General features: G+C 33.7%; 4 protein-coding genes across 5 annotated transcripts; all 4 read right to left on the reverse strand.

The window, feature by feature from the left end:
- Positions 1 to 2,778: 2,778 nt before the first annotated feature.
- Positions 2,779 to 4,951, reverse strand: LOC11444170 (REF/SRPP-like protein At1g67360). Its single transcript, XM_003601738.4, has 3 exons — positions 4,726 to 4,951; positions 4,406 to 4,630; positions 2,779 to 3,434 (listed from the first exon to the last, which is right to left on the reverse strand). The coding sequence occupies exons 1-3, from the start codon at positions 4,738 to 4,740 to the stop codon at positions 3,021 to 3,023; spliced, it is 654 nt and encodes a 217-aa protein (XP_003601786.1). The 5' UTR covers positions 4,741 to 4,951; the 3' UTR covers positions 2,779 to 3,020.
- An 878-nt stretch (positions 4,952 to 5,829) lies between these two features.
- On the reverse strand, positions 5,830 to 11,381 carry LOC11446403 (meiosis-specific protein ASY1). Of its 2 annotated transcripts, XM_003601740.4 has the most exons (22): positions 11,260 to 11,381; positions 11,107 to 11,163; positions 10,323 to 10,419; positions 10,141 to 10,209; positions 9,959 to 10,051; positions 9,646 to 9,772; positions 9,481 to 9,550; positions 9,334 to 9,375; positions 8,922 to 9,050; positions 8,733 to 8,837; positions 8,566 to 8,614; positions 8,442 to 8,483; positions 8,116 to 8,240; positions 7,966 to 7,978; positions 7,804 to 7,880; positions 7,613 to 7,714; positions 7,111 to 7,261; positions 6,947 to 7,026; positions 6,791 to 6,848; positions 6,524 to 6,678; positions 6,260 to 6,403; positions 5,830 to 6,142 (listed from the first exon to the last, which is right to left on the reverse strand). In XM_003601740.4, exons 1-22 carry the CDS (start codon positions 11,260 to 11,262, stop codon positions 6,089 to 6,091), a joined length of 1,842 nt encoding a protein of 613 aa, XP_003601788.1. In that variant the 5' UTR covers positions 11,263 to 11,381; the 3' UTR covers positions 5,830 to 6,088. The 2 variants fall into 2 exon arrangements, with proteins under 2 accessions (XP_003601788.1, XP_039687540.1); XM_039831606.1 differs by lacking the exon at positions 8,442 to 8,483.
- Positions 11,382 to 14,120: 2,739 nt separating this feature from the next.
- On the reverse strand, positions 14,121 to 17,812 carry LOC25489672 (uncharacterized). The gene is made up of 6 exons (XM_013605765.3): positions 17,673 to 17,812; positions 17,353 to 17,577; positions 16,103 to 16,419; positions 15,760 to 15,824; positions 15,031 to 15,368; positions 14,121 to 14,549 (listed from the first exon to the last, which is right to left on the reverse strand). Exons 1-6 carry the CDS (start codon positions 17,685 to 17,687, stop codon positions 14,334 to 14,336), a joined length of 1,176 nt encoding a protein of 391 aa, XP_013461219.1. The 5' UTR covers positions 17,688 to 17,812; the 3' UTR covers positions 14,121 to 14,333.
- Positions 17,813 to 19,597: 1,785 nt separating this feature from the next.
- Positions 19,598 to 24,519, reverse strand: LOC11446404 (CTD small phosphatase-like protein 2). The gene is made up of 7 exons (XM_024777802.2): positions 24,253 to 24,519; positions 23,489 to 23,726; positions 23,077 to 23,210; positions 22,668 to 22,764; positions 22,091 to 22,561; positions 21,346 to 21,683; positions 19,598 to 20,072 (listed from the first exon to the last, which is right to left on the reverse strand). Exons 2-7 carry the CDS (start codon positions 23,643 to 23,645, stop codon positions 19,857 to 19,859), a joined length of 1,413 nt encoding a protein of 470 aa, XP_024633570.1. The 5' UTR covers positions 23,646 to 23,726; positions 24,253 to 24,519; the 3' UTR covers positions 19,598 to 19,856.
- Positions 24,520 to 25,515: the final 996 nt, after the last annotated feature.

Here is a 25,515-nt window from a genome sequence, read left to right on the forward strand (position 1 = left end):
AGATTAAATTATAAATGGAGATGATCTCAACTGCAAACAAACACTTAGACAACATATCATCAACAATTTTATCAGGATAAAAAAGAAATATCATTTATCAAAGTTCATTTTTAAACTTTTTACCTTGAGTCTTCGAAAAAATATATCGCCATCCAACATAAGTTTGTAATAGGAGTTTGAAAATTTGCATAAACAGGTTTGTTGTTTGGGTAACTTTAGTTCTTATGTAACGGAATTATGGGACGTCAATAGTCTTCCTCTGCATATACTAATGGAACGTCATTAACTTATCGTGTTACCTAATTTATGGGCAACCTTATCTGATTGTCTATGCACAAACTCAACGCTAAAGTTTTTGTATAATTGACTAAAAAGAGTTCTACCATCTTTAACAATGACTCCAAAATCCAGAGTTGTATCTTTTGAAAGTAAAACTATCAACCGTCTTTTTAGAATCGAGTTCAAAAATCTATTGGTCCTTAGTATATCTTCTGAACCCATTGGGGTGTCAAAATTAATCTTATAGCTTTTCCAATATGCATATAACATGTCGGTTGAAACCATTTTGTTTTTGCCAGGACAAAAGCACATGTCTCATCCGAATACACATATCTATACCAACTTCATTATCATGATTAGCAAAAATGCGTCAATATTGCATTTCATTCTTCCTGCAATCGGTTTGACCCATTTGAAGGGTCTTGATGGCTTACCTTCACTTCCATGATTTGTGCGAGCCTTATGTGTTGCTTCCCATTCATACAACCTATTTGATGCTCGCTCTAAAACAAAGCATCTTGCATCCTTTATATCATTCCAAACTTTGTTGTTATGTTGTTTCCATATGCTCCACAAAATACAAGCAAACAGCGCTGAGTCTCCGATAGATAACACCTGCAGAATTTGAAAGATGGTTCCCCTACAACCCAACCCTTGGTTCTTGGCTCACAACGGCATTGATAGTTGAGGCTATCACATACATATTCCAAACATTACGACTGGTTTGATATGTAAAGAAGAGATGAATGTTATTCTCATCATCTGAATTACAGAACACACAAATTAACTGACAATTTATTCTCCTCTGAGGGTGTGTGTTCACATGGGAAAGTTGGATTCAATGATTAGATTAAATGAAGAACATATTCTTAACATGTTCTCTCAACACTAGATTTTTCTTCAAACTATCTTTCAACAATTTAAAAATTCTGAAAATTAATTTTCAGAAATTAAAAAAATCGAAAAAATATAAAAAAATTCAGATATTTTTTTTTTAAATTCTGTAATTCATTTATTGAATGTTAGATTTTTTTTTTGAAAAAAAAAATTATTTCAATAAAAATAAAATTTTGAAAACTAAGATAAGTTTTTATTTTCTAAAAAGAATATATTTTTTAATTTCATAATAAAATAAGATATTCTGAAAAATAAAATAAAAATCCTAAAAAAAATATTTTGAAATTAATTTTTTTTATTTTTCTATGAAAATAAAATTCTGGAAAAAAAAAATTTCTTCATTTTTTCAAAAAAAAAAAATTCTAACATTCAATAAATGAATTACAAAATTTTAAAAAAAATTATCTAATTTTTTTTCAATTTTTTTAATTTCTGAAAATTAATTTTCAGAATTTTTAAATTGTTGGAAGATAGTGTGAAGAAAAATCTAATGTTGAGAGAGCATGTTAAGAATATGTTCTTCACTTAATTTAATCATTGAATCCAACTTTTCCATGATGTTCCCATGTGAAATGTCACCATCTCTGAGGGCATCCTTGTTGGTAAAACATTTTTACGTTATGAGGAGGCACGTTTAATTTCAAAATCAAATCTCATGGATATGGTATTTAGAACACAGACATATCAAGCAATTCGAACTGAATATTCTCCATTATTCTCTTTATTCTAAACAAGTCTATCCTCTTTGACATAAAAGTACAAAGACATTTTTCTGATATGAGAAACCAGCTGTTGATCAAAAACTGAATCTAGAAAGGGAGACATTCCACATTTTTTTAGTACAATTCCAACATAAATTTCAAGAAAAAAAATTCTATCTTCGGTTCTTTAACTTGTTTTTAAAGCTCTTGTTAGCAAGACTCATCTTGACCTTTAGATAGTCCTTGTTTCCAAACTTTCAACATAGTTGTTGTTTGTTAGAGTGATCAATGATTCAAGTCAAACTTAAACTATTATATTGTCCTACCTTCTGTCTATGCAGTACCAAATATCCCACTCCAAGATATAACCTCCAATGATAATGTTGTACTCACTGATATTGATATCGATAATACAAACATAAATAAAATGAATTTTAAGAAAGTCCAGTACCGTCCTGACAATTTATAGGAAAATGTTAACCAGTTAAAAAATTATAAAAAAAAATGTATTCTTGAAAATTATATATTTTACTTTTTGAAATTTGAAAAAATGTTGTTTTTAATGTTGACTTTATTTTTTCTTTCTACTTTTAACTGCTTAACTAGTACTCGGAGCACTAGTTAACATGATCCCAATCTATAAAAGGCAACTACCACATCCTAATCACAATAACAATAATAACGACCAAATATGGATATACATCTAAAAAGTCAAGGAGTTCAAGGGACCATTCGTAATGCATTTCTGGATGTAAACCTACTCTTGAAATCGCATGGCTTTGCCAAGAACTCAAAAAGAACAACCTATTTACTACAGACAAGTCACCGAATTCGGCCATTGATTTTGTTAGTGAAGATGTTTTCTTTCGTAAGATTGATTTGACAAACATTCTAATATGTGTGTTATAATCAGACTTCACACGAAATATTTTATTCAAAAAAGAAAAAAATCATAAGAAATAACACTTTCAGAACATCCATCGAAAATTTACATGATGACTATCACTATTTCTAGATACTTGGATTATTTACAAGATCTTACTAATTAACGTCAAACATTCATAGCCACAACTGTCTCAACACAGAAAACAAAGTCACTTAGAAGCAAATTTTTTAGAAAAGTAAAACTCAATCAGAATAAGATTATTCTGATTTCTTATCCTTAACTTCTCCCTGCTTAAATGCCTTAGATATAGCATTTATAGGAATCAAAGGTAAATACCCAACAAAACTATAACCCTTTCCAGCCATGTCCTTGATTGCATGGTTGTACTTCTCAGACCAGTGAGCAGCAGTGGGAATTGTTATCTCTGCCACTGCATGGAATGGTGGAAATTTGTTGAGTCCAGTCCACAGCTTCACTGAATTGATTAGTAGCAAATTCTTGGTCTCTGAAGCAACATAATCTACAGCTGCTCTTGGTCCTTCAGATCGACCCACACTCACAACTTTCCCCGCTTCATGTGTTACTTTCTGAATAAAATATTTGGTTTTGTCCGTAAGCTGCTTAGCAATATGAGGAGCATGCTCACTGAACTTGTCAGTTGCTTCATCCACCTACTCAAACCATATGCTAGTTAGTTAGTTCAACCACAAATGGCTTAATAAATTAATGAGTCATGCTCTAATTCATTCAAACATTATCATGAAACTGGAAGAACACAGACTAATATGTTTGAACACTGGTTCATTTTCACTTTGTGCACGAACTTTCTTTGTTTTTATTTTAATCTTACCTTTAAGTAAGAAAATATAAGTTAAAAATATACAGTTAGTCTTAAATCAAAGTTACTACTTACTATTATTAGATTAAGAACAACCAATCATCCTGAAAACACCAAAATCACAGTGGACTAGAAATTACAGATACAGTAGGTAAGCTCTAAACTAAGAATGCCAGTTGCCCGTTGATTAAGCAAATTTTACCAATCAATCATATGAATCAAATTTGCAGCCAAACACATACACTTGAAGGTTTTAGGGTTGCTTTAATGACAATAAAAATGGAATGATAAAAAAAAACGAGAACTCTCTTTTATTCATTTGGCTGGCCAATGACGAATTAAGGAAATTCCACACCTTATATTTCACCAACCGCCGCATAAGGATTGTGCAACCAAACCAATTTTGTTGATTTCAAATCAAGCTATTACTACTCACTAAAAAACTAGCATGAATTTTTTTTGTTCTTACTATTTTCCAAGGAAATCATCACCCTAAATACAACATAAGTCTTGTGTGGCCGCAAATTTGACAAAAACTACCTTTTAAAACTTCATCAAAATCATGGTGTTGCCATAATTTTATCAAACTCCCCAAGATTTCAAACATGTACTATGAGAGTTGATCATGATGCTGGTTGTAAAAAATTGAACGAATATTATAAAAAGCTTTCTCCCAATTTTGCTATATCACTCACCCTAAATTAGATTGATGGGAAACCAGAAAAGTTTACAAAAACATAAAAATAAAGCAATGATTCAATCTAAATTATTAATCTAAAGGCAGAGAGAGAAGGAGAGAATTACCTTGTTGTCAACAAACACAAGGACATCATCAGGGACGTCCTTGAATTTGTTGTAGACGGGACCAACAACAGTGGTTACGGTTCCCTCCACTGTTTCAACAGCGGATCTCAAAGGTCCCGAGTTCTTCTTAGCGGATTCATACAGATATGAGACAAACACATAAGTATGAATAGCAGCGATCTTCACAAACCCAAGGCGCTTTAGTTCTTTGTTCTTGTTCTCAACCTTCAGAAATTACAAACTTCAACTCTATTAAACAACAAAAAATCGCAGAAACAAACAAAATTAAGAAAAGCTAAAAATATAACTATGCTAACAACCTCGTTGGTGGCCATTGATTAGTCTGTGATGGAACTTGTTTTGTAAGAGGTAAAAATCAATTATGTTTTATAATGAAACAGCAACAAAAGGCCCACGGAATGGAGTGAAACAAACGGTGAGAAATAGGATTTGGAGAGAAAGATTTTCAACCTTGTTTGATTGTGATTTGATTTTGGTGTTAAGACTCAAGGAATAGGGCGGCTTATATTAGCATCTCAATCTCATCTTTTGCCATAATAAATCAAAAACATCATTCTGCGTTCGTCAAGGTGGGGGCCCACATTTACACCGACTCCTAGGGATCTTTCTAGGCAATACTAGGCGTTTCTATAAGCCACGTGGCGGTTTCTCAGAATTTGAGAATTTTTTTTGGAGTTGAGGCAGTGACCGTGATGCCACTCTATGCGTATTGAGTGTTTTAAGGAGTCACATTTCTTTGTGTGGATCCATTTTTATGTCAGGGGATTAACAAACTGCTTGACTGAGTTGTTAAATAAAATTGTTAACAAAAGCATTCAGATAGGAAATTCAATTGACTTAGAAATCAATATTACAACATACTTGCATTTGATGTTATAAAAATTAGAATCAAATATTTGTATGAAAAACTATCTATAATAAAATTGTAATATCAACATCAATTATATCAAAATTAGATTGCATTATAAGAAGTGGACATACAAATATGCAGCTTTAGAAAATAAGAAAATTATGAATAGACTAGACATTTTTAGAATATATACTGCGTTAGAGTAAATTGGATTGCATTACAGTATGAGTGGTGTCACAAATTATAATTATCAGTAATCAAATCAGAGTTACTTTCTGTTAAGTTACTAGTGGCTGTCAATTGTATCTCTCAATAGTATCTTTTGATATTGATCATATACTAAACTCTTTCTTTGAACGCAACTTAGTGGCTGTCAATTTTCAGCTCTGATTGGTTCTTCCATCCAATGGAACCTTTCTAAGTTGATAAGATTCTAATGGATTTAAACTTTGGAGGTACAGATAATTAGTAATTTCTCAAAATATAATATATGGCAAACCTTAGGCCCGCTAATGAAATGGAAAATGAATAAACTACAACGAGTAGAAGAAGCTGGACGATAAGGCGCTGAGAGCAGTTTTATGAACTAAAATTTTTAAATATAAAAATCCTTGGAAGTAAAATAGCAATACTTGGCGTAAGCCAGTAACAAAGAAGTCGGACAAGAAAGCAACTAAAGATTTTTCTTACAAAGCATTGTCTCTATGACTGTATGCATTACTAAATGCTTAATTGTATGGTATATAAGTTTGAGATGCGTATCAGTTTTTGTTTGTGTCATCCACAAATACTGAGCAATCCATAAATCAGGTTCATGGAGCCTGTGATCTCTGACGCTTCACACTTTGATGGATAGGATCCTTGACCTGCAATAGAAGGATAGAATGAAAAAAGTAAAAAAATGTTCTGCAATCAATTATAAATTACAAGACATTGAAGTAAATAGTTGCATAAGCGTGAGAAATAAGGAAGCCAGAGTATACCGCGCTTGCTTTCCTGGGGCGTTTGTCCTGGGATGACCTACTGCAGATAATTGTATCAGCTGCGTCGCCTTCATTTGCAATTCCATTTCCATTTGCTGTGCTGTTCTCTTTCCCGTGCGCAAAACTCTCTCTTGAAGCAACTGGCTGTAATTGAAAAATAAATTACATTATCAGTTACATGCTAGTAACATTCAACCACAGAAACCAGTGCCAAAAATCATAGAAACTGAAATATCAATCAATCAATATATAACTTGCCCCAACCCTGCTAGTTGGAGTGGTCCCTGGCTCTTTTGCCTTTGGCATTTTCGGTCCACTCATAGAGTCAGTATCATTTAACTCAGATGTCACTTTCATTCGTGTTAAATCCGATCCAATGGAGTGGAGAACACCACATGTTGAGATGTCGCGGTTGCTACCTGTTTACCAAGAAAGCAGGCATATGATAGTTGTAAGTTGACTAAGTATCATCAATACTGAAAAGAAAGCTACAGAGTTTGTGGTAGGATACAAAATATTAATAGCCTTTACCACTCATACGGTAACCAGCTTTTTTGGACTTGCTATTTGGTTCACAGTGATCAACATCCTGTAAAATTTTAAAAGGTGCAATACGTAAACAAACTCAATGATAAATGGTAATATGTAATTATAAACCCCAAATGATCCGCAGTTATTAGTTATTACCATAGCTTCAGCAGCACCTAGAGCTTGTTGGACCTCAACATATTTACGCTCAGTCAACTCAGAATGGATCACACGTTTTCCTATTATACAGAAGTTATAAGTAACCAAAAACAGAAGAAGACAAAAAACTGTAGGATTATTATTTGAGTTGATTAATCTGATACCTAGTCTTTTGCTGCCTTTAGGTTCAACAAACCCATCCCTGGTCATTTTTTCAATTATCTTTCTTGCTGCTGTTTGGCTTATTTCTCCCTGGAATGAGCTTTGAAGCTTGGTGACTGACACATACGCCATTGGAAGAGTATGGTAGAGAGCCTGAGATATTTATACAGCAGTTTAAGAGATTCATGATCATACATTGTGTGGTTTACTGACTACAGACTCCATCCTCTGACTCATCAGAGATGCAGAGTCTTTTCAGAGATATAAGGTACATTTCACAATGAGCAGTAAATAAAACTAACTTGAATGAGGACACAATTTCATTCTCTATCCCAAGTTCAAATAAAGTGTTAAGTTTCCTTTGGGGCCAAGAAACACCACTTTTATACTTGAGCTGTTGAGCACTAGTTGTTGTGACTATAGGTGGCATAGAATACAATTTACAAGACAGCTAGGATCTTCAGATTTATCACATACACAAAAAAGAGGAACAATTAAACTCACCTTCATGTATATGAGATCTTCACCCTGCAAAGCTCTATCAAGGACTGGAGGATTTTGACCATCAAATTCTTCTTTCACAATGGTGAATTCATATTCAGATTTCTGAAAATAAAGGGCAATCATAAATAAAATGGGAAAAAAAAATACTACTAGAATCAAAGTTCGTTCAATTAAGAGAGAAAAAAATAAACCTTGTCCTTCTTAATAGCATAAGTGTCATTCCCTATTTTTGATAGTTCACCTTCCTTGACGAGGTTGTCCATGATCTCTGAAGAACGAAACAAAATCAAGCAAATGAGTATGGAAAGGCATGAAGTCTGCAGCACATTGAACGTGGTGATAGAAATTTCTACCTTCAGTCAGAACCTGCAAGTAAAACAATTCAATTGAAATTATATTAGACAAAAGATTAGAAGAATAGGAACTGAAATTGAAGTTAGGCCATAATCTTAAAAAGGCCAAGCAAAAGCATAATCTGACTAGTCAGGGAAAAGGCTAGGTACCACTGAGATGTCTGGAAAGTTTGATAGAACATCAGTAAGATCAACGGTGTCAAGGTGACAACAGCTGAGCCACTCCTTGATCCGAACCAATTGTTGCTCATCTTCAACCGGATCCTGGGTATTGTCTGAAAGAAGTAGAGTTCATTAGCTATTTTTAATTATAGGCTTATAGCCTAGTAATTGTATTAACAGCTGCATAGAACTAGAAAAAAAACTGCAGAGCCCTATGAAAAGAGTGTTATAAATGCCATTCCTCTTGGTCAATTTATCATATAAATACTTACACACAAACAATTTTATGTTCGAGAGCAAAGAGCCTAGTTTACCTTCATCAATCTCGCCATTATCTTCCTGTTCTTGCTGTTTCTCTGTCATTGTTAACTTGTTAAAATAATATACTGGAGAATATTAAATAAATTGTGTAGCAATAAGTAAAATAATCCTAATCACCTATGGGTGCAACAATATATTGATCCCCTTGGCCTTGAGTATGATCAACCTGAAAATTGTAAAATCTCAAATTAGAGTAACACATTTACTTTAGTGGTTCATGTCTTTCAGTTACAATCACAAAAATCTTCACTGCAGTGACTATATCAAGCAACATCCTCACTTACCTCACTGTCAGTATCATAATAATCATTATTCTGCATTTCATCATCACTCATATCATCTTGGATTCCCTCATTGTCATCCTCACAAGGGTCCAGCACACTCTTCACCTATAAAATGGAAGAAGATATCGTCAGCAAAAACATTAGAAAAATATTTAAAACTTGGCTTTGAGCAGGATATCCTTCAATTACCTTCAGAGCTAACACAAAATGCTTGCTGTTTACATTCCCAACCTCCATTTTCAGTGGATTTTTCACCCAAGGATGATTTGCTTCTTCTTCACTGCAGCCCCTGAAGAAAGGAGGCTCATAATCTGATGGCTGCATGACAGACAAGTATAAAATGTGAAATTTCCCTTATATTATTCAGCACAGTGGAATAACAGAATGTTGAAATGTTAACCAATTGCATAACAAAGCACATGGTCATTTTGTATCGATGTTGTTTTAACCATTTCCCTATTTAAACAACAACCTAGTCAAAAATGCATTTCAAGTCTAAAGTCTAGAGCCTAAACAGTTCAGCAATCCATATGAGAGCTAAAGAATTTCACAAACAAATTATATGTATCTGAGATTTCCTATTCCATATTAAAGAACATACCGTCACATCATCATAGTAGAGGAGCTTCATCAGAATGGTACGCTGAAAACAAAATAGAATTCAGTTTTTGCAATGAAATTAAGAAATCTGAAGAGCGAATTATGTGGTGATAATGTGATATCAAGCTAAGCATTCTAATCCACTCACCTCTTCTGGCATTTTCTCCAGAGTTCTCATCAACTGAACTAGAGTTCTTATCATTTTGCAAGCAGAACTCCTAAATTATATCACATACATATAACATTAGTCTAATTATCATGATAAGATGATACTAATTCAGGTCCAAATTATATTTTAATTTGTAAAAACAACCTCATCTGCTGGGGAGTGATATCAGTAGTTGAGTTACACTTGAAGGCTCCCCCCTGCTTTTTGCTTCCAGTGCGGTTGATGTTCATTGAAACCTCTTGCTTCTCGGAATCTGAATAGCTAAAGGAAACTGCAAGAGAAAAGTAGCTATGTTTATGAATCTTCCATAAGTGTCTCAAATTAAATTATACTGGAATCTACATTTTGCAACTACCATATATAGCAGTCTTCCTAAAGCAATAACCTATGTTCGGTATTCATTCAAATACAATTTCCCAATTCCATCACATTCAAATAACCTATGCCAAATCCTTACATGCATATTCCTCAATCATCGGTCCATCCACTGCTTCACACACACAGAATAGAAGAGTCTTCAGGTACTTCTTCTGCAAGGCATCGTAAACACCTGGAAAAGAAATACAATAAGTCAAATCAAAACAAGCAATTAAAACTCATTTTCTATAAGTTCAATCAGATAATATAGCTTAAACGTGCCTTTCTCCATCCAATCAATCAGTCTCCGAGACTCCGCATCGACCGGTAAAAGCTTTTTGATCTTCATCTCTGTTATTAAAGCATAGTTATAGGTTAAATTCAAGGACAAATACTAGAAGATTCAGTGTAAACATTAAACAGTAAAAAACGCAAACAACTGGAGGACTGAATAGTGATTTTACCTAACGCGGGAACAGACTTGTCATTGAAGTACTTCTCAGGAAATAGTCCTCTGATATAACTGATGTTGAATATAGCAATTCGGAGCAGATTCCTTGTCTGGTACACGAAAATTCAAATTAGATTATGAAATTTCAAAATTCGAATTCCATGTTCAGTGTTAAATTAATGCATCTGAAATTGAAGAAACTTGATCCATGAAATCAACATGTCTCCATGTGACTCAAACCAAACTTCAAAAAGCAGAGATTACATATTCTCAGAAATACTTAAAATAGCAATGTAATGAAATTTAAGATCGAGAACTCCAACTTCTAGATCTCTGATTTTACCGAACATAAACGAAGCTTAATTGTGAATTCATGTCAAAATAGATCAAAACATTTTTACTCATGAAAAAAGGTTTGGTGATTGCTCATATTAGCAAATGAAGTGCGTAGAATTTGATTAACAAATTAACTATGACATTTCTACAATTTTGAAACCTAAATTAACTGAAGAAATCACAAAATGCAGTGAAAGCTATAAACGATGAACTTATGCAGTAGTTCAACACAAATAAAATTAGCGAAAACTGAATTAAATTAAAAAAATAATTATGAAGTTTATACAATTTTGAAAACTAAATTAAGTGAAGAAATAAAAAAATTCACTGAAAACGATGAAGATGAAGTGAAAATGCAGAAGTTCAACAAAAATAAAATACACAAAAAACGAAGAAAAACTCAGATCCGTATGATTTTAGTGCTATGAGATGAAAATGAAAACGAAGCGTTAGTTAATCACCAGAAGAAGTGAATCCTGCTCGGTGATTTCAGCTTCCTTGAGTTTCTGTGCAACAACCTGGAAGAATGAAATGGAAGATTAAGAAACCGTAGCATGAGAGAGGAAGATGATGAAGAAAATAGAAAGAAGATTCGAGAAGCTTTTTGAAATCACCATGGTGGATCAGTGGTTGAACACGAGAGTTACAAACTCAAAGAAAAAGGTGGAGAGAAGAGAACTCTGTTAACTAATTTGTTAGAAAATTTTGAATGGAAAAAAGTAATGTGGCGGGAGAGAATGAAAAGTGTGAGCTAAGGTGTGTGTGATATTTATAGGCTGAAGAGTGAAGGGTGATCACAAAGATGCACCACTACACGCGCTGGAACTGCTTCCGTTACGGTGCTGAAAGTTTATTTAGATACTGTTAAATTTTTAAATTTGAAAGTTAAATATGCCGTTTGATTTGACGATGGTTAGCTACTTGCTTGGTCACGCATATTTGGTTGGTGAGTGAATTGGCGCGAAAAGGGAATAGATGATTCTCTGCACCGTTAACTAACGACTGGTCCTCGTTACGATGCACAAGTTGCTTCTGATTGCATGAATTCGTTCAATTTAACCTCAAATATGACCTTATAATTTATTATTTATTTCAAATTCTTTGCATTTCTCATAAGTTAATCTCTGATATGGGGATGTTAATTGACTAGGACCACTCCCCGTTTAAAACCTTTATTGGAAGAAGAAAAAATGAGTCTCATTAAGCAACGGACAACTATATAAGGATCATCTCTCTCATAAGAAACTAACGGGTCGCACGTTTAAAAAGAAATAATAAAATATGTATTAGTTGGTCTTATTTACAAAAGAAGTAATATTTTTATTACTTTTAATTTGAGTCCTTATTAGTAAAACATATTTAAGCTGGTGGAACCTATTTAAGTATATTTGATTGGAGTCTTTATTAGTGTATTGTCATTGGAGTCATTGAGTCCTTAATAGCTACTTTCATTAAAAAATTATAAATAAGTAACGTGTACAAGTGAAGTCCATTTAAGGAGTCTATGTTAGTGTACTACCATTGTGGATGCTCTAATATATTTATTTCAAAATATATGCATTGATCATGGGCATGAAACAAGTCATTAGTTTCGGACAAGTGTTTTTAAGTTTTCACTTATTTATATTTTGGCTTAACAGCAGTTATGGCTCCCTAAGTATTACGATCTGACGATTTTCTTCCTCTAACAAAATAAATTACAACTCAGCCCCCTAACCCTAAGTACTGCCTCTTTTGTAGTTTTGTCCCCCTAGGCCAATTTTAACGGAGCCAACGCACACGTGGCACCACACTTAAGTGACTAGGATGTCGCATGTGTAATTTTTTAATTAAAATAAAATAAAAAAGCCAAATATATATTTATTAAATTAAAAAAAATGGAAGAAACAACCAGAAATTTCTCAACCTAAACAGCTTGGCGGCCTTGGGTTCAGAACGGCGAGGGAAACAAACATTTGTTTACCAAGAAACTGGTTTGGGATATGGTTCAGTCATCTCTTAAACTTTGGGTCCAGCTCCTCTCTGACAGATATGCCATGGGTGTGAATACGCTTTTGGCTTCAGCCCGTCCTAGTGTCTCTGTTATTTGGTCTTCTATCCTTCACGCTCGAGACGTCCTCAAAGATGGTTTTTCTTGGCGTGTCGGGTCGGATAACTCTTCATTCTGGTCTTGTCCTTGGAGCTCTCTTGGCATCTTAGGGCGCATACCTCCTTACATTGACATCCATGATCTCCAATTGACAGTGAAAGATGTGATATCCTCAAATAATCCTCATACAAATATCCTTTACACCCAACTTCCTCCCTTTGCGGCTGACACCATCAACAACATTCACTTCAAGTTCAATGCCTCAGTAGAAGACACTTTCATCTGGCACAACAACAAGAATGGCACCTATACACCAAAAAGCGGATACAGTTGGCTTCTCTCTCGCAAGGAACTGGTAATCATCTCCAATCCTCCTCCCTCTTGTTCTTGGATTTGGAAGCTTCATATGCCGGAAAAGATTAAATTATTCTTTTGGTTGGCTTGCCACAACTCGGTGCCGACTCTTTCCATGCTCAACCATAGAAACATTGCTCCTTCCCCTGTTTGTTCTCGATGTGGCCTCCACGATGAAACTTTCCTCCATTGTGTGCGGGATTGTGCTCATTCTAAAAGTATTTGGCAGCGGATTGGTTTTATTCATAATGATTTCTTCTCTACTTCTGTCACTCATGAGTGGCTTAAGAACAACTCAGTGGGTCATCTTTCCTTCACTTTTGCAGCAACTATTTGGTGGGCATGGAGGAATAGAAACATGATGTGTCTTGAAAATGAAAATTGGACTCTCAATTATATTTCTTACAACATTCAAGGTATGGTTGATACTCTAAAAATATCATTCCCTTCTTCTCGTAACAGTGATATAGAGGATAGATTTGTCAAGTGGAACCATCACAAATGGTGGTGTTCTCAGAAACGATGCAAGGTTTTACTTGTCTTGGTTTTCTGGTTATATTGAAAACTCGTCCGACATCCTTTATGCGGAGCTTTATGCCATCTACCAGGGCCTCTTGCTTGCCAAAGACAAGGGTATTATGGATCTTATCTGTTATTCTGATTCCTTATTATGCATCAATATCATCACCGACCCCTTCTTGAAGTTCCATGTTTATGCCGTGTTGATTCAAGACATTAAAGAGTTATTGGAGCAGGTTCAAGCAACTATGAGTCACACCCTTCGGGAAGGAAATCATTGTGCGGATTTTATGACCAAACTTGGTGCCGCTTCCAACATTGATCTTGTTCGCCACGACTCTCCACCCTCGGAGCTGTTACCTTTCCTCCGGAACGATGCTATTGGCACTTTTTATATTAGACATTAGTTCTCTGTTTTCTTTTTCTTTTTTGTTTCTTCCTTTGTTCCTTCTCTTTGCTTTTTAGCCATTGTAACCAACAAAAAAAAAACCAGAAATTTAATGACAAGGAGAATGGTTGATAGATAATTTGGTAATATTTAACGATGAGAGTCTCCTATACCCCTTTTCTGGTTCAACGGTGTCATTACAACTTTAATGACAAGGAGAATGCTGTTGTTAATATCATAATATAAGTAACCGAAAGAGAAAAAAAATCATAATATAAGAAGTGTTACAACAAACAAAAGGGCTCTCCTTTCCTACACAATGTTCATCAATGCACAATTTATTCAGACAAGAAATCCCTTCCATTTGTATTCAAAGGATGCACAGCAGTAGCAATTTTATCCCGGAGCTTGAACCTTTGAGCAATTTTGGGCCGGACATCATCAACTCCTACCAAACTCTCCAAGAAAGGAAGTAATAAAAGCAATTCTTTATCCGAAGGATCGCCAAACCAACTCTTAATTGGTATTCCATTGTCCACTTGGAATCCAAATGCCTGGGAACAAAGAAAAATAACAGCATAAAGCATTAACATTTACCATTGTAATTTTCAAGAACAACGTCCAATCATTTTTCTTTAAATAAAGCCAAATTGTAAAATTGCATAGCTTGGTTTTTTATGTTAAGAGATATCTGCTATGTACATAAGGAGAAGTCACAAAATTTTATGCCTTTTCCATATAAACACAATTCAGCTTTAATTATATCTTCAATGTCTAAGCTTTTGCTAAACTAAATAAAATAAAAAAGAACATTGTTATATATTTTTGCACTGTTGTTATAATATTGAGTTGGGAACATTCTATATAACTAAAGTTTTGAGACTGTTTAGAGAGTAAACAGCTCAGGTATTCAGAGAGATTTAACAAGATACCGAAGGTTCCAAATGCAACTATAAGGGCGGCATGTTAGAACTGTGAGCTATAATGAGTGTAACAACTATATCGAAGCCAAAACATATAATACTACAAACATACCCGTCGGGAGTTGTCAATTATCATAACATGTGCTAAATCACAACCAAGCACTGTTAAATCTTTGAGGTAATTCCCCTCCACTTTAACACAAGATTCACGGAATACACGATGGCGAAATATCTTCCGCTTTGGATCAAGCAAATTTAGGAGTTGCTCAGCATAAATACTTTGACTAGCTGTAAATATAATAATCTCAAAAAGACCAGAAACTCTCTCAAGGAATTCTTTTAGGTGAGGACGGCAGCGTACATAGACAATGTACTCCTCAGATTTAAAATTCACAGTGAAAGTAAAGTCTACATCCTCAGAAGGTTTCAGGGAAGAGTGCACCAAAGTTTCTGCAGAGAGAAAAATACCAAAACAAAGCATAAAAATGAGCAGTTCAACCAAAGGTTGTGCAAGAGAAAAGGAAAATATGAATGCGATAAACTGAAAAAAAATAATTATACAAACAGGAAGAATAGAAAAATCCATTTACCACTCAAAAAAAATAAAACATGTTTACAGCTAGCAAGCATTTTCAAATAGTTGGATAGCTTCAGATACAAGATCACTTTAATTAAATGGAGACCAGTCCTATGCAGAAAGGTGGTTTTCAGGTTTTGCATTACTAGAAGTCTAGAACTCACAGCCAAAAAGTTACAAGGCAGCTTCTTTATGATTATACCATTGTGAGTTGAAATTAAAGCATCTAATTAGCAACTTAAAATTGGGATATGACTTTCTTACCATCCAAGTCCAGGACAAGAGTGATAGGAGGGCAGCTCCGAGTCCATGACTTGTAACAAAAAACACTAAGCAAACTTCAGAACCATTTTATCGCAAATTTACATGATCACTATCACTATTTTTAGATACTTGGATTAATTACAAGATCTTACTAATTAACGTCAAACATTCATAGCCACAACTAGGCCCAAATTGTCTCAACATAGAAAACAAAGTCGCTTAGAAGCAAATTTTTTAGAAGAGTAAAACTCAATCAGTATAAGATTATTTTGATTTCTTATCCTTAACTTCTCCCTTCTTAAATGCCTTAGATATATCATCAATAGGAATCAAAGCTAAATACCCAACAAAACTATAACCCTTTCCAGCCATGTCCTTGATTGCATGGTTGTATTTCTTAGACCAGTGAGCGGCAGTGGGAATTGTCATCTCTGCTGCTGCATGGAATGGTGGAAATTTGTTGAGTCCAGTCCAAAGCTTCACTGAATTAATTAGTAGCAAATTCTTGGTCTCTGTAGCAACATAATCTACAGCTGCTCTTGGTCTTCCAACTTTCCCTGCCTCATGTGTTACTTTCTGAATCAAGAATTTTGTTTTGTCTGTAAGCTGCTTAGCAATATGAGTAGCATGCTCACTGAACTTGTCGGTTGCTTCATCCACCTACTCAAATCATATGCTAGTCAGTTAATTCAACCACATCTTAATAAATTAATGAGTCAGTCACTAATTCATTTAAAAATTATCAGTCTAGTATGTTTGAATACTTGTTTTTGTTTTAATCTGAAATTGATTTTACCTTTAATTAAAAAAATATAAGTTAAAAAGTTACAGTCAGTTTTAAATCAAAGTTAATTTTTAGATTAAGAACAAACCAATCATCCTGAAAACGCCAAAATCACAATGGACTAGAAATTACATATATAGTAGGTGAGCTCTAAACTCAGAGTGCCAGTTGCCTGTCGCTTAAGCAAATTTTACTAATCAATTATATGGAATCAAATTTGCAGCCAAACACATACACTTCAAGGTTTTAGGGTTGCTTTAGCAAAATAATCAAGCGTCGTTTCATGACAATAAAAATGGAATGATAAAAAAATTGAGAACTTTGTTTTATTCATTTGGCTGGCCAATGATGAATCAAGGAAATTCCACACCTAATATTTCAGCAAGCTGCTGCATAAGGTTTGTCCAACCAAACCTTTGTTGATTTCAAATCAAGCTATTATTACTCACTAAAATACTAGCATGAAGTTTTTTGTTTTTCCTATTTTCTAAGGAAATCATCACCCTAAATACAACATACGTCTTGTGTAGTCGCAATTTTGACAAAAACTGTACACTTTAAAACTTCATCAAAATCAAGGTGTTAGTTTGACACTGATTTTATCAAACTCACCTTTATTTCAAACATATTGATCATGATGTTAGTTACAAAAAAAACAGTACGAATATTATACAAAGCTTTCTCCCAAATTCGCTTTATCAGTCTAAATTAGATCCATGGGAAAAACCAGAAAGGTTTACAAATACATACAAATAAAGCACAGATTCAATCTAAATTATTAATCTGAAAGCAAAGGGAGAGAAAATCACCTTGTTGTCAACAAAAACAAGGACATCATCAGGGACGTCCTTGAATTTGTTGTAGACAGGACCAACAACAGTGGTTACGGCTCCCTCCACTGTTTCAACAACGGATCTCAAAGGTCCCGCGTTCTTCTTAGCGGATTCATACAGATATGAGATAAACACATAAGTATGAATAGCAGCGATCTTCAAAAACCCTAGGTGCTTTAGTTCTTTGTTCGTGTATTCAACCTTCAGAAATTACAAACTTCAACTCTATTAAACAACAAAAAATCGCCGAAACAAACAAGATTAAGAAAAGTTAAAAATATAACTATGCTAACAACCTCAATGGTGGCCATTGATTAGTCTGTTTGGGATGGAACTTGTTTTGTAAGAGGTAAAATTCAATTATGTTTTGGAAAATTCTAGATGACTTTTACAAAGTTAACACTATAACATCAAAATTATAGGGAGTAACATCTCATTGTATTGTTGTACAATGGCATCAAAAGTTAAGTCCACATATTATTATCAACTCATCAGATTAACAAGACTACACTTAATCTAATTTTATCCTATCTTGTTTCAAGTGTAATACCCCACAAAACGTGACACTTAAGACTATCACATAATATCATCAAATCTATTTGCATGTCAAAGATGACAACGATAAAAAAGTATTTGTAAATCCAAGATGTTGCAAGCATTATTAAACAAATTACTATTGATCATTAATCAGTAATCAACAATTTAAAAATGAATCAAAATTAACTTTTTCAAAAAAGTCAATTTCTTAACTGCACCGTTGAAGCTCCCTTATGTTTTATGTGAAACGGCAATAACTTGGACAATCATCATACAATATAATCAAGTAAGGTACGTATTATGGCAAGTTTGCCATTTGTGATCTAACAGAATATTTACTATTTTAAAATTTGCTATTAATGGTAAGATTTCATTAATTAATTTTAAATTTTTATAATCAGAACTGTTAATTTAATTCCTTCAAAAAAAAAAAAAACTGTTAATTGAATGTGTAAATGGTGAATAGCACACATTATTTAGTTCCAATGATCTGATGTTGACCCAACTATTCCCCTTCACTGTGCAGATTCAAATGTTTTTCTTCAATTCACTTCTTCATCTTCTTTAATTTTCATACCCCATTCAAGTCACCTATTCACATCTCTAGGTACCCAATTCCTTCCTCCCTTCTCTCTTATTTATTTACAAATTTCTACTCCACTTCAGCATTCTTCCTGTGTCAATGATGCATACGAAAATCTCCACCTTCTTCATCTTTCCAGAAATCGCCACAAGATCCATACAAGTTAGGTTTTAGAAACTACTTCAATTTCACTTCTTTTATACATCTTTAATTCATAAGAGCAATGCTACGCACAGTCTCTCTTGCACTCTCGGATGGCCACTCTCTAATATATACAGCCACGTCACTCACATTAGCATTGTTTAAAAACAGATAGTGACGAGAACTCAATAAAAGGGCCTATATTAATTTGATTAATTAACATTAACATCATTTAAAAACAGATAGTGTGATAACCAAGGCTTTGTTTGGGAGTTTGGAGGGGAGGGGAGGGGGTTTTGGAAAAAAGAAATGAGCAAGTGGATGAGAGGGTTTTGGAGGTTAATTTTTTTACTTATAATAAAAAATATCCCTCGGGGAACTCAAAAATTGTATTTGGGGAGGGTTTTGGAGGTTATGGAGGGTTTATATGAATTTTTCAAATTCAATATATGTTGTTATAATACTTTTAAAATTAAAAGCATATTAATCATAAGTATTAGTTTATCATTCTCTAAAAAACCGTTCTTTAAAAAAATGTGAATTTTTTTTCTCTTCATTTTTCTATATATATCCAACCCCCAAAGCCCTTCCCTCCAAACTCCCAAACAAAGCCTTATAAAACACCGTTCTTTCAAAAAATGTGAAATGTGAATTTTATATCCATTTTTCTATATATTTCCAACCCCTCAAAACCCTCACCTCCAAACTCCCAAACAAAGCCTTAGTCTCCCATGTAGACCACGTTTCGATTCCTCTCTTTTTGTGTAAAGGTTACATAGCCATTTAAAACTCTAAATTCTCACATTATTTGTGAATGTCATTGACAGACGACAGAGACGATTATCATGCAAAAGAATAAAACATTCATAATGAAAACAAGATAATCATTTAATTTGCGTTACAGTCCTATAAAGAAGGGCAGGCTGGTCACCAGAGTAACAAAGAATGAAGCTCGAGAAATATAGATAATCATTTGGGGGATTTTTATTACCAGGAAGATAATAATGAATCAAGCATCCACACTAGTCTACTCTCCACACATGCTTAAATTCTCATATACCCCTTTTCTGGTTCAACGATGTCATTACAGCTTTAATGACAAGGAGAATGCTGTTGTTAATATCATAATATAAGTAACCGAAAGAAAAAAATCATAATATAAGAAGTGTTACAACAAACAAAAGTGCTCTCCTTTCCTAAACATTGTTTAATGCACAATTTATTCAGACAAGAAATCCCTTCTATTTGTATTTAAAGGATGCACAGCAGCAGCAATTTTCTCCCGGAGCTTGAACCTTTGAGCAATTTTGGGCCGGACATCATCAACTCCTACCAAACTTTCCAAGAAAGGAAGTAACAAAAGCAATTCTTTATCTGAAGGATCATCAAACCAACTCTCAATTGGTATTCCATTGTCCACTTGGAATCCAAATGCCTGGGAACAGAGAAAAACAACAGCAGAAATCATTAACATTTATCATTGCAATCATTTTTCTTTAAATAAAGCCAAAATAAAAAATTGCACAAGTCATAGCCTGGTTTTTTATGTGAACAGATATCTACTACTTACATAAGGAATTCTCTGTTTATCTTGAGAAACGAAGAGAATCCTAACTCCATAAAACTCACCTAAATTTTATGCCTTTTCCATATTAACACAGTTCAACTTTAATTCTATCACAATGTCTATAATCTTTTGCTCGTTACAATAGGTCCTCTGGTGATAACTTGTTAACTGTGAATAAATCATAGCTTTTCATCCGTATTGTGCACATAATCCATCGCTTCATATTATTTATTTTAAAAACATATTTAATTTTTTATACTAACTGAATTAAAAAAACAATTAAGATCAACGTTATAAAACTCAGACTGATTTTTTACTCTAATAGGATTAGAAAAAGGATAACTTGTTGGTGACCAATGGTTCAACTGGCCACCAGTGGCTCAACCGGCCAAGTTACTAGTTTGGCCAGTAATATGGCGTTTGCAGGTTCTCATACATTTCTGGTCAGATACGTGACTGGACAAGTTACATAAATGTTTCTAGATCTGACTAGCTAGCATGAGCCAATTTTTATAACACTAATCAACACAAATGAATAGTTCAAATCTGATAAAGACGACTCTTAAAATACAAACAAATTAGAAACAATATGATTCTTAAAATAAATAAATAAAATAAAAATGAATAGTTTGAATCTGATAAAGATGAAATATTGAGATTCGTTCAGTTAAGACCAAATCAACACGGGGCCATGTCATGACAATAACTAAAGGGACTATCATCTCATCTCACTATCAAGCACATTCTTTATAATAGGTTTCTTTCAAAAATAAATAAATCAGTAGTCGAATAAGTTGATAATATTTTACAAATATGTTCAAGAGTGTGTTGTTATAAATGTTATAACATTCCATATAACTCAAGTTGAGATTGTTTAAGACAGTCAAAATTTTAGGAATCTATTTGTAAAAGGCATAGAGTTGAAGGTATCAACGTAATTTTCCCATTAGAAAGTAGTATTTAGAGTTGCAGAGTAAATGGTTCAGGTGTTCAGCAAGGTTTAACAAGATACCAAATTATTGTTTGGGGGGAGGGGAGGTTCCAATATGTAACTATATACAAGGGCAGCATGTTACAATTGTCAGCTATAATGAGTGTAATAAAGATCTCAAAGCAAAAATTTATAACACAATAAACATACCTGTGGGGAGTTGTCAATTATCATAACATGTGCTAAATCACGACCGAGCACTGTTAAATCTTTGAGGTAATTCCCCTCCACATAAACACAGGATTCACGGAATACACGATGGCGAAATATCTTCCGCTTCGGATCAAGCACGTTTAGGAGTTGCTCAGCATAAATACTTTGACTAGCGGTAAATATAATAATCTCAAAAAGACCAGAGACTCTCTCGAGAAACTCTTTTAGGTGAGGACGGCAGCGTACATAGACAATGTGCTCCTCGGAATTAAAATTCACAGTGAACGTAAAGTCTACATCCTCACAAGGTTCTAGGGAAGAATGCACCAAAGTTTCTGCAGAGAGAAAAATATCATAAACAAAACAGTAAAAATGAGCAGTTCAACCAAAACTTTATGCAAGACAAAATAATAATTATACAACAGTTGACTATAGAAGATCTAAACAGGAAGAATGGAAAAATCCATTTACTACTTAAAAAAAATAAAAAATAAAAACATGTTTATTGCCAGTAAGCATTTTCTAACAGTTGGATGGCTTAAGAATACAAGATCACTTTAATTAAATCCAGACCAATCCTGTGCAAAAAAAGTGGTTTTCGGGTTTTGCATTACTACTGCTGGAAGTCTAGAACTCAACCAAAAAGTTACAAGGCAGCAACTTTAAGATTTCACCATCATGGCTTGTAAATGAAATTAAAGCATCTAATTATCAACTTAAATTGGGAATATGAATTTCTTACCATCCAAGTCCAGGACAAGAGTGATAGGAGGGCAGCTCCGAGTCTGCTTAGGTAGCAACATCCGTCTAAAAGTGGGAACAACCTTTGACAAGTCTGGTAAGGTCTTTATGAATAAGTAAGGGTCAAAATCGTCGAAATCCTCAAATTCATCTTCCTCTGGGCACATATCAGAGGATATCGAATCTTGAGCATGCTCATCAACACATTCCAGCTTTGAGTTTTTCATGGCAAGATATATGGTAGGAACTTCCACGGAAAGACCATTTCCATCAAAATCAGTGTTGCAACCATTCACATTTTGTGAGCTTATAGCGGGAATATTTGATGAATTTTTTATGTCTACTTCCATGGCAGAGTCAGAATCTTGACTAACATGGCCATCTCCTGCATCCTCCTGTGATAACTGTGTTGCTTCTTGGTCTAGAGAAATTCTTTGTTGATCCTCACACCGAAATATTTTGACAAAATCAACTACATAGAAATAAACGAAAAAGATTAAAAGTTAACAATGAAAAACTGAAATATCGCATTAAAATTAGTAAGATTGTCAGAACAACCAGAAAAAGGTTACATTTACCTCTGTCAGCAACTTTTCCTCCAGAACCTTTGGATAAGTGAAACCCAGGAGAGAATATAGTTCCAGACTCAAGAGGTACAGCTTGCTTGTTACAACCCTGAAGCACCATCTTAATATTTAGAAAAACAAAAGGCGCTAAAGACTAAAGAGAATATCTATTATTTCATAGCTAATTGACATTTTGATTTTCAGAAAGCATTTGCATAAAATGCTAGTTTACGTGTGAACTTTCTTAAATTCACTACACTTAAGAGATAAATAGAAAGTTATTTCAGTCCTTACGTATTTGAAGCCTGCAAGATTCGTAAAACAGCTTTAAAGCAAAAGATAAACATATAGAGTAGCTTGTGTGTGCATAGAGAGAAATAGCAGGACTAACACAAGTAGCAAATCAGTTTAGTTAAACTACCTCAAAATCTACTGAAGCACCATCAACTGCTTCATTTTCTGGAATAGTACTGGAAATCCCCTTGTCCAGGTCGTACTCATTATTCAAATAAGTTAGGGGTGTTGGCTCATCAGATTTATCCTCAAGAGCGCAAGCTGAAGTTACACCAAGATAACAAGTAAAATCAGTTGATCAACCATTATATTATAATTGCTAGACAAAACATTCTTTGGGACATAATAAAGGCATGAAAAATTTCAAAATACTAATGGACTAATTTTTAGCGTCGTATGAAGTAGCAGCATGGTTCAGAGTCAGAATGGTAGAAATTAGGATAAGAAAAAAGTATAAATATACCCATCGTCATAAGCAAATTGCTAATCAATATCAATATAAACTGTAAAAACAGAAACAACTATTACTGATAACTTACGTGGTTTAATCTTTCTTGCAGAAGATGTAATTAAATCAGCCACTTTCTTTTCAACCACTTGGCTATGATCAGAGGCCTTCTTCTGCGCTCTTGAAACCTTAGGAGAGGTGCATTCTCGACTACCATTTCGCCTAGAGGCTTTTTTCTTAGTTTGCATGTTCACTGAGTTATGCGGCACGACCTGGCTGACCTTTGTTGGCTTAATCAGATCAGCAAATAAAGCTCCAGAATAATTATCCTAATAAGATACATCGAAGAACATATTAATATGAGGAATATCTATAACTCAACAGAAAAAATATATATAATATACCACCAAGGATAATCACTTCATTAAGCAGTATTTTTTGTTCGTCTTCTAAGTTCAAATCCCAAGCTAATTTATTAGTCTGATATACTCCTAATTCATAATATCGGAAAAACGAAAAGAGAGAGCAACCATGGTAAAAACTCAAAATTTTCTCCAAACCAGCCAAATTTATTCCCAGAGTTATTCACAAATCAACAAATTTTCATACATCTCAAAATCAACAAGCTAAAACTGAGAAAACCCTAAAAACACACCGAATCAAAATCCAGAACCAATTATCATCATTTGGGTATTTAAAATTCGAACAATGAGCAACCAAACCCAATTTTCACGCTGAAATCACATAGAAACCCTAAAACTACAACATACCCATGAAAATTAAATAACATATAATCAATAAAATTAACACAATATCATAAGCTAAATGAACAAATTAAGCACAAATCATAGATACCTGATGTGAAAATCAAAATCTATAAGCTCTCGCAGCAAGAATCGCATTCAGACCAACTTTACTTTTACCCAGAGAAGAAAGAAGAAAATGCTACAGATTCAGCTGGAAGAAAGTAAGATGAAAGAATAGAGTAATAAAACCCTAATTTAGAGGAAGGTTTTTAATTTTCTTTGTTACGAAATTTTGGATTTTGGATGTTTTCCCTCCAATGAGAAAGGTGAGAGGGAAAACAATGAAAGATGAAAATGAAAATGAAAATGAAAAATATATTTTATCGAAACAAGGGATGAGACTGAGTTTATTTATTTCTGTCATAAGTATTGATTATTAATTATTTTGGTTATTTTTTATCGTCCACCGAAAATTAGGAAATCGTTTTTTCTTACACGTTTGAAACGTACACGCGAGGGTGTTCGTAGATGTAACCCGCTCATGTGGACCGGCACGTGTCCCAATCGCTAGCTTATTTTGCCCGTTATAGGGGAGTGAGATTCACGGGTCATAATAATGACCCTCTTCACTTGTGTGTGATTTTTGAATTTCAAAATAACCACAGAATCGTTTACTTATCTCACCATCCAATTTTCCTTTTTTTTTTTTTTTGTTCAGTTTACATAGTGAGTATTTTTTTCTTTCCAAATTATACAATGTTTTAGGAATAAATAGTCAATTTCCCCCTAAAATTGTAAGTTTCATCAATTACCTCCTTGAAATTAACAAAACTTCAATTACCCCCCTGAAATTTCACAACGTTAGTCAATTTACCCCCTCCGTCAAATTTTTCTGTTAGTGAACATGACGTTTTGCAAATACCCCCCCTGAAGTTTTACACTTATGTGCAAAATGCCCCCCAAACTTAAAAATTTATATTATTTTTTTCTTAAAAACAAACAATTAATAGTTAAATATTAAAACTAACTATTAATTTTGGAATTTGGGAAAACTACATGCATATATACATCAAAATAGGCTTCAAAATAGGGAAAAATATGTATTTTTTAAAGTGACAATAATGGGATGATTTGTGGATTAATATTGGGGGTTGTGTAGTTTAAATGGTTTGACCAAATTGTTGAAGGAGTTGGAGGAGTTAAAAGACTAAGATGGTGAAGGAGAAAATATAAATTTAAATCTGATTATTAATTTGTTTATGAACCTCTAAAAATAATAATTTGTCTATTAGAAATAACCATTATTGTCATTTTAAAAATACATATTTTTTCCTATTTTGATGTATATATGTGTGTAGTTTTTCCAAACTCC

This window comes from Medicago truncatula, chromosome 3 (assembly GCF_003473485.1).
Source record: "Medicago truncatula cultivar Jemalong A17 chromosome 3, MtrunA17r5.0-ANR, whole genome shotgun sequence".
Classification (NCBI taxonomy): domain Eukaryota; kingdom Viridiplantae; phylum Streptophyta; class Magnoliopsida; order Fabales; family Fabaceae; genus Medicago; species Medicago truncatula.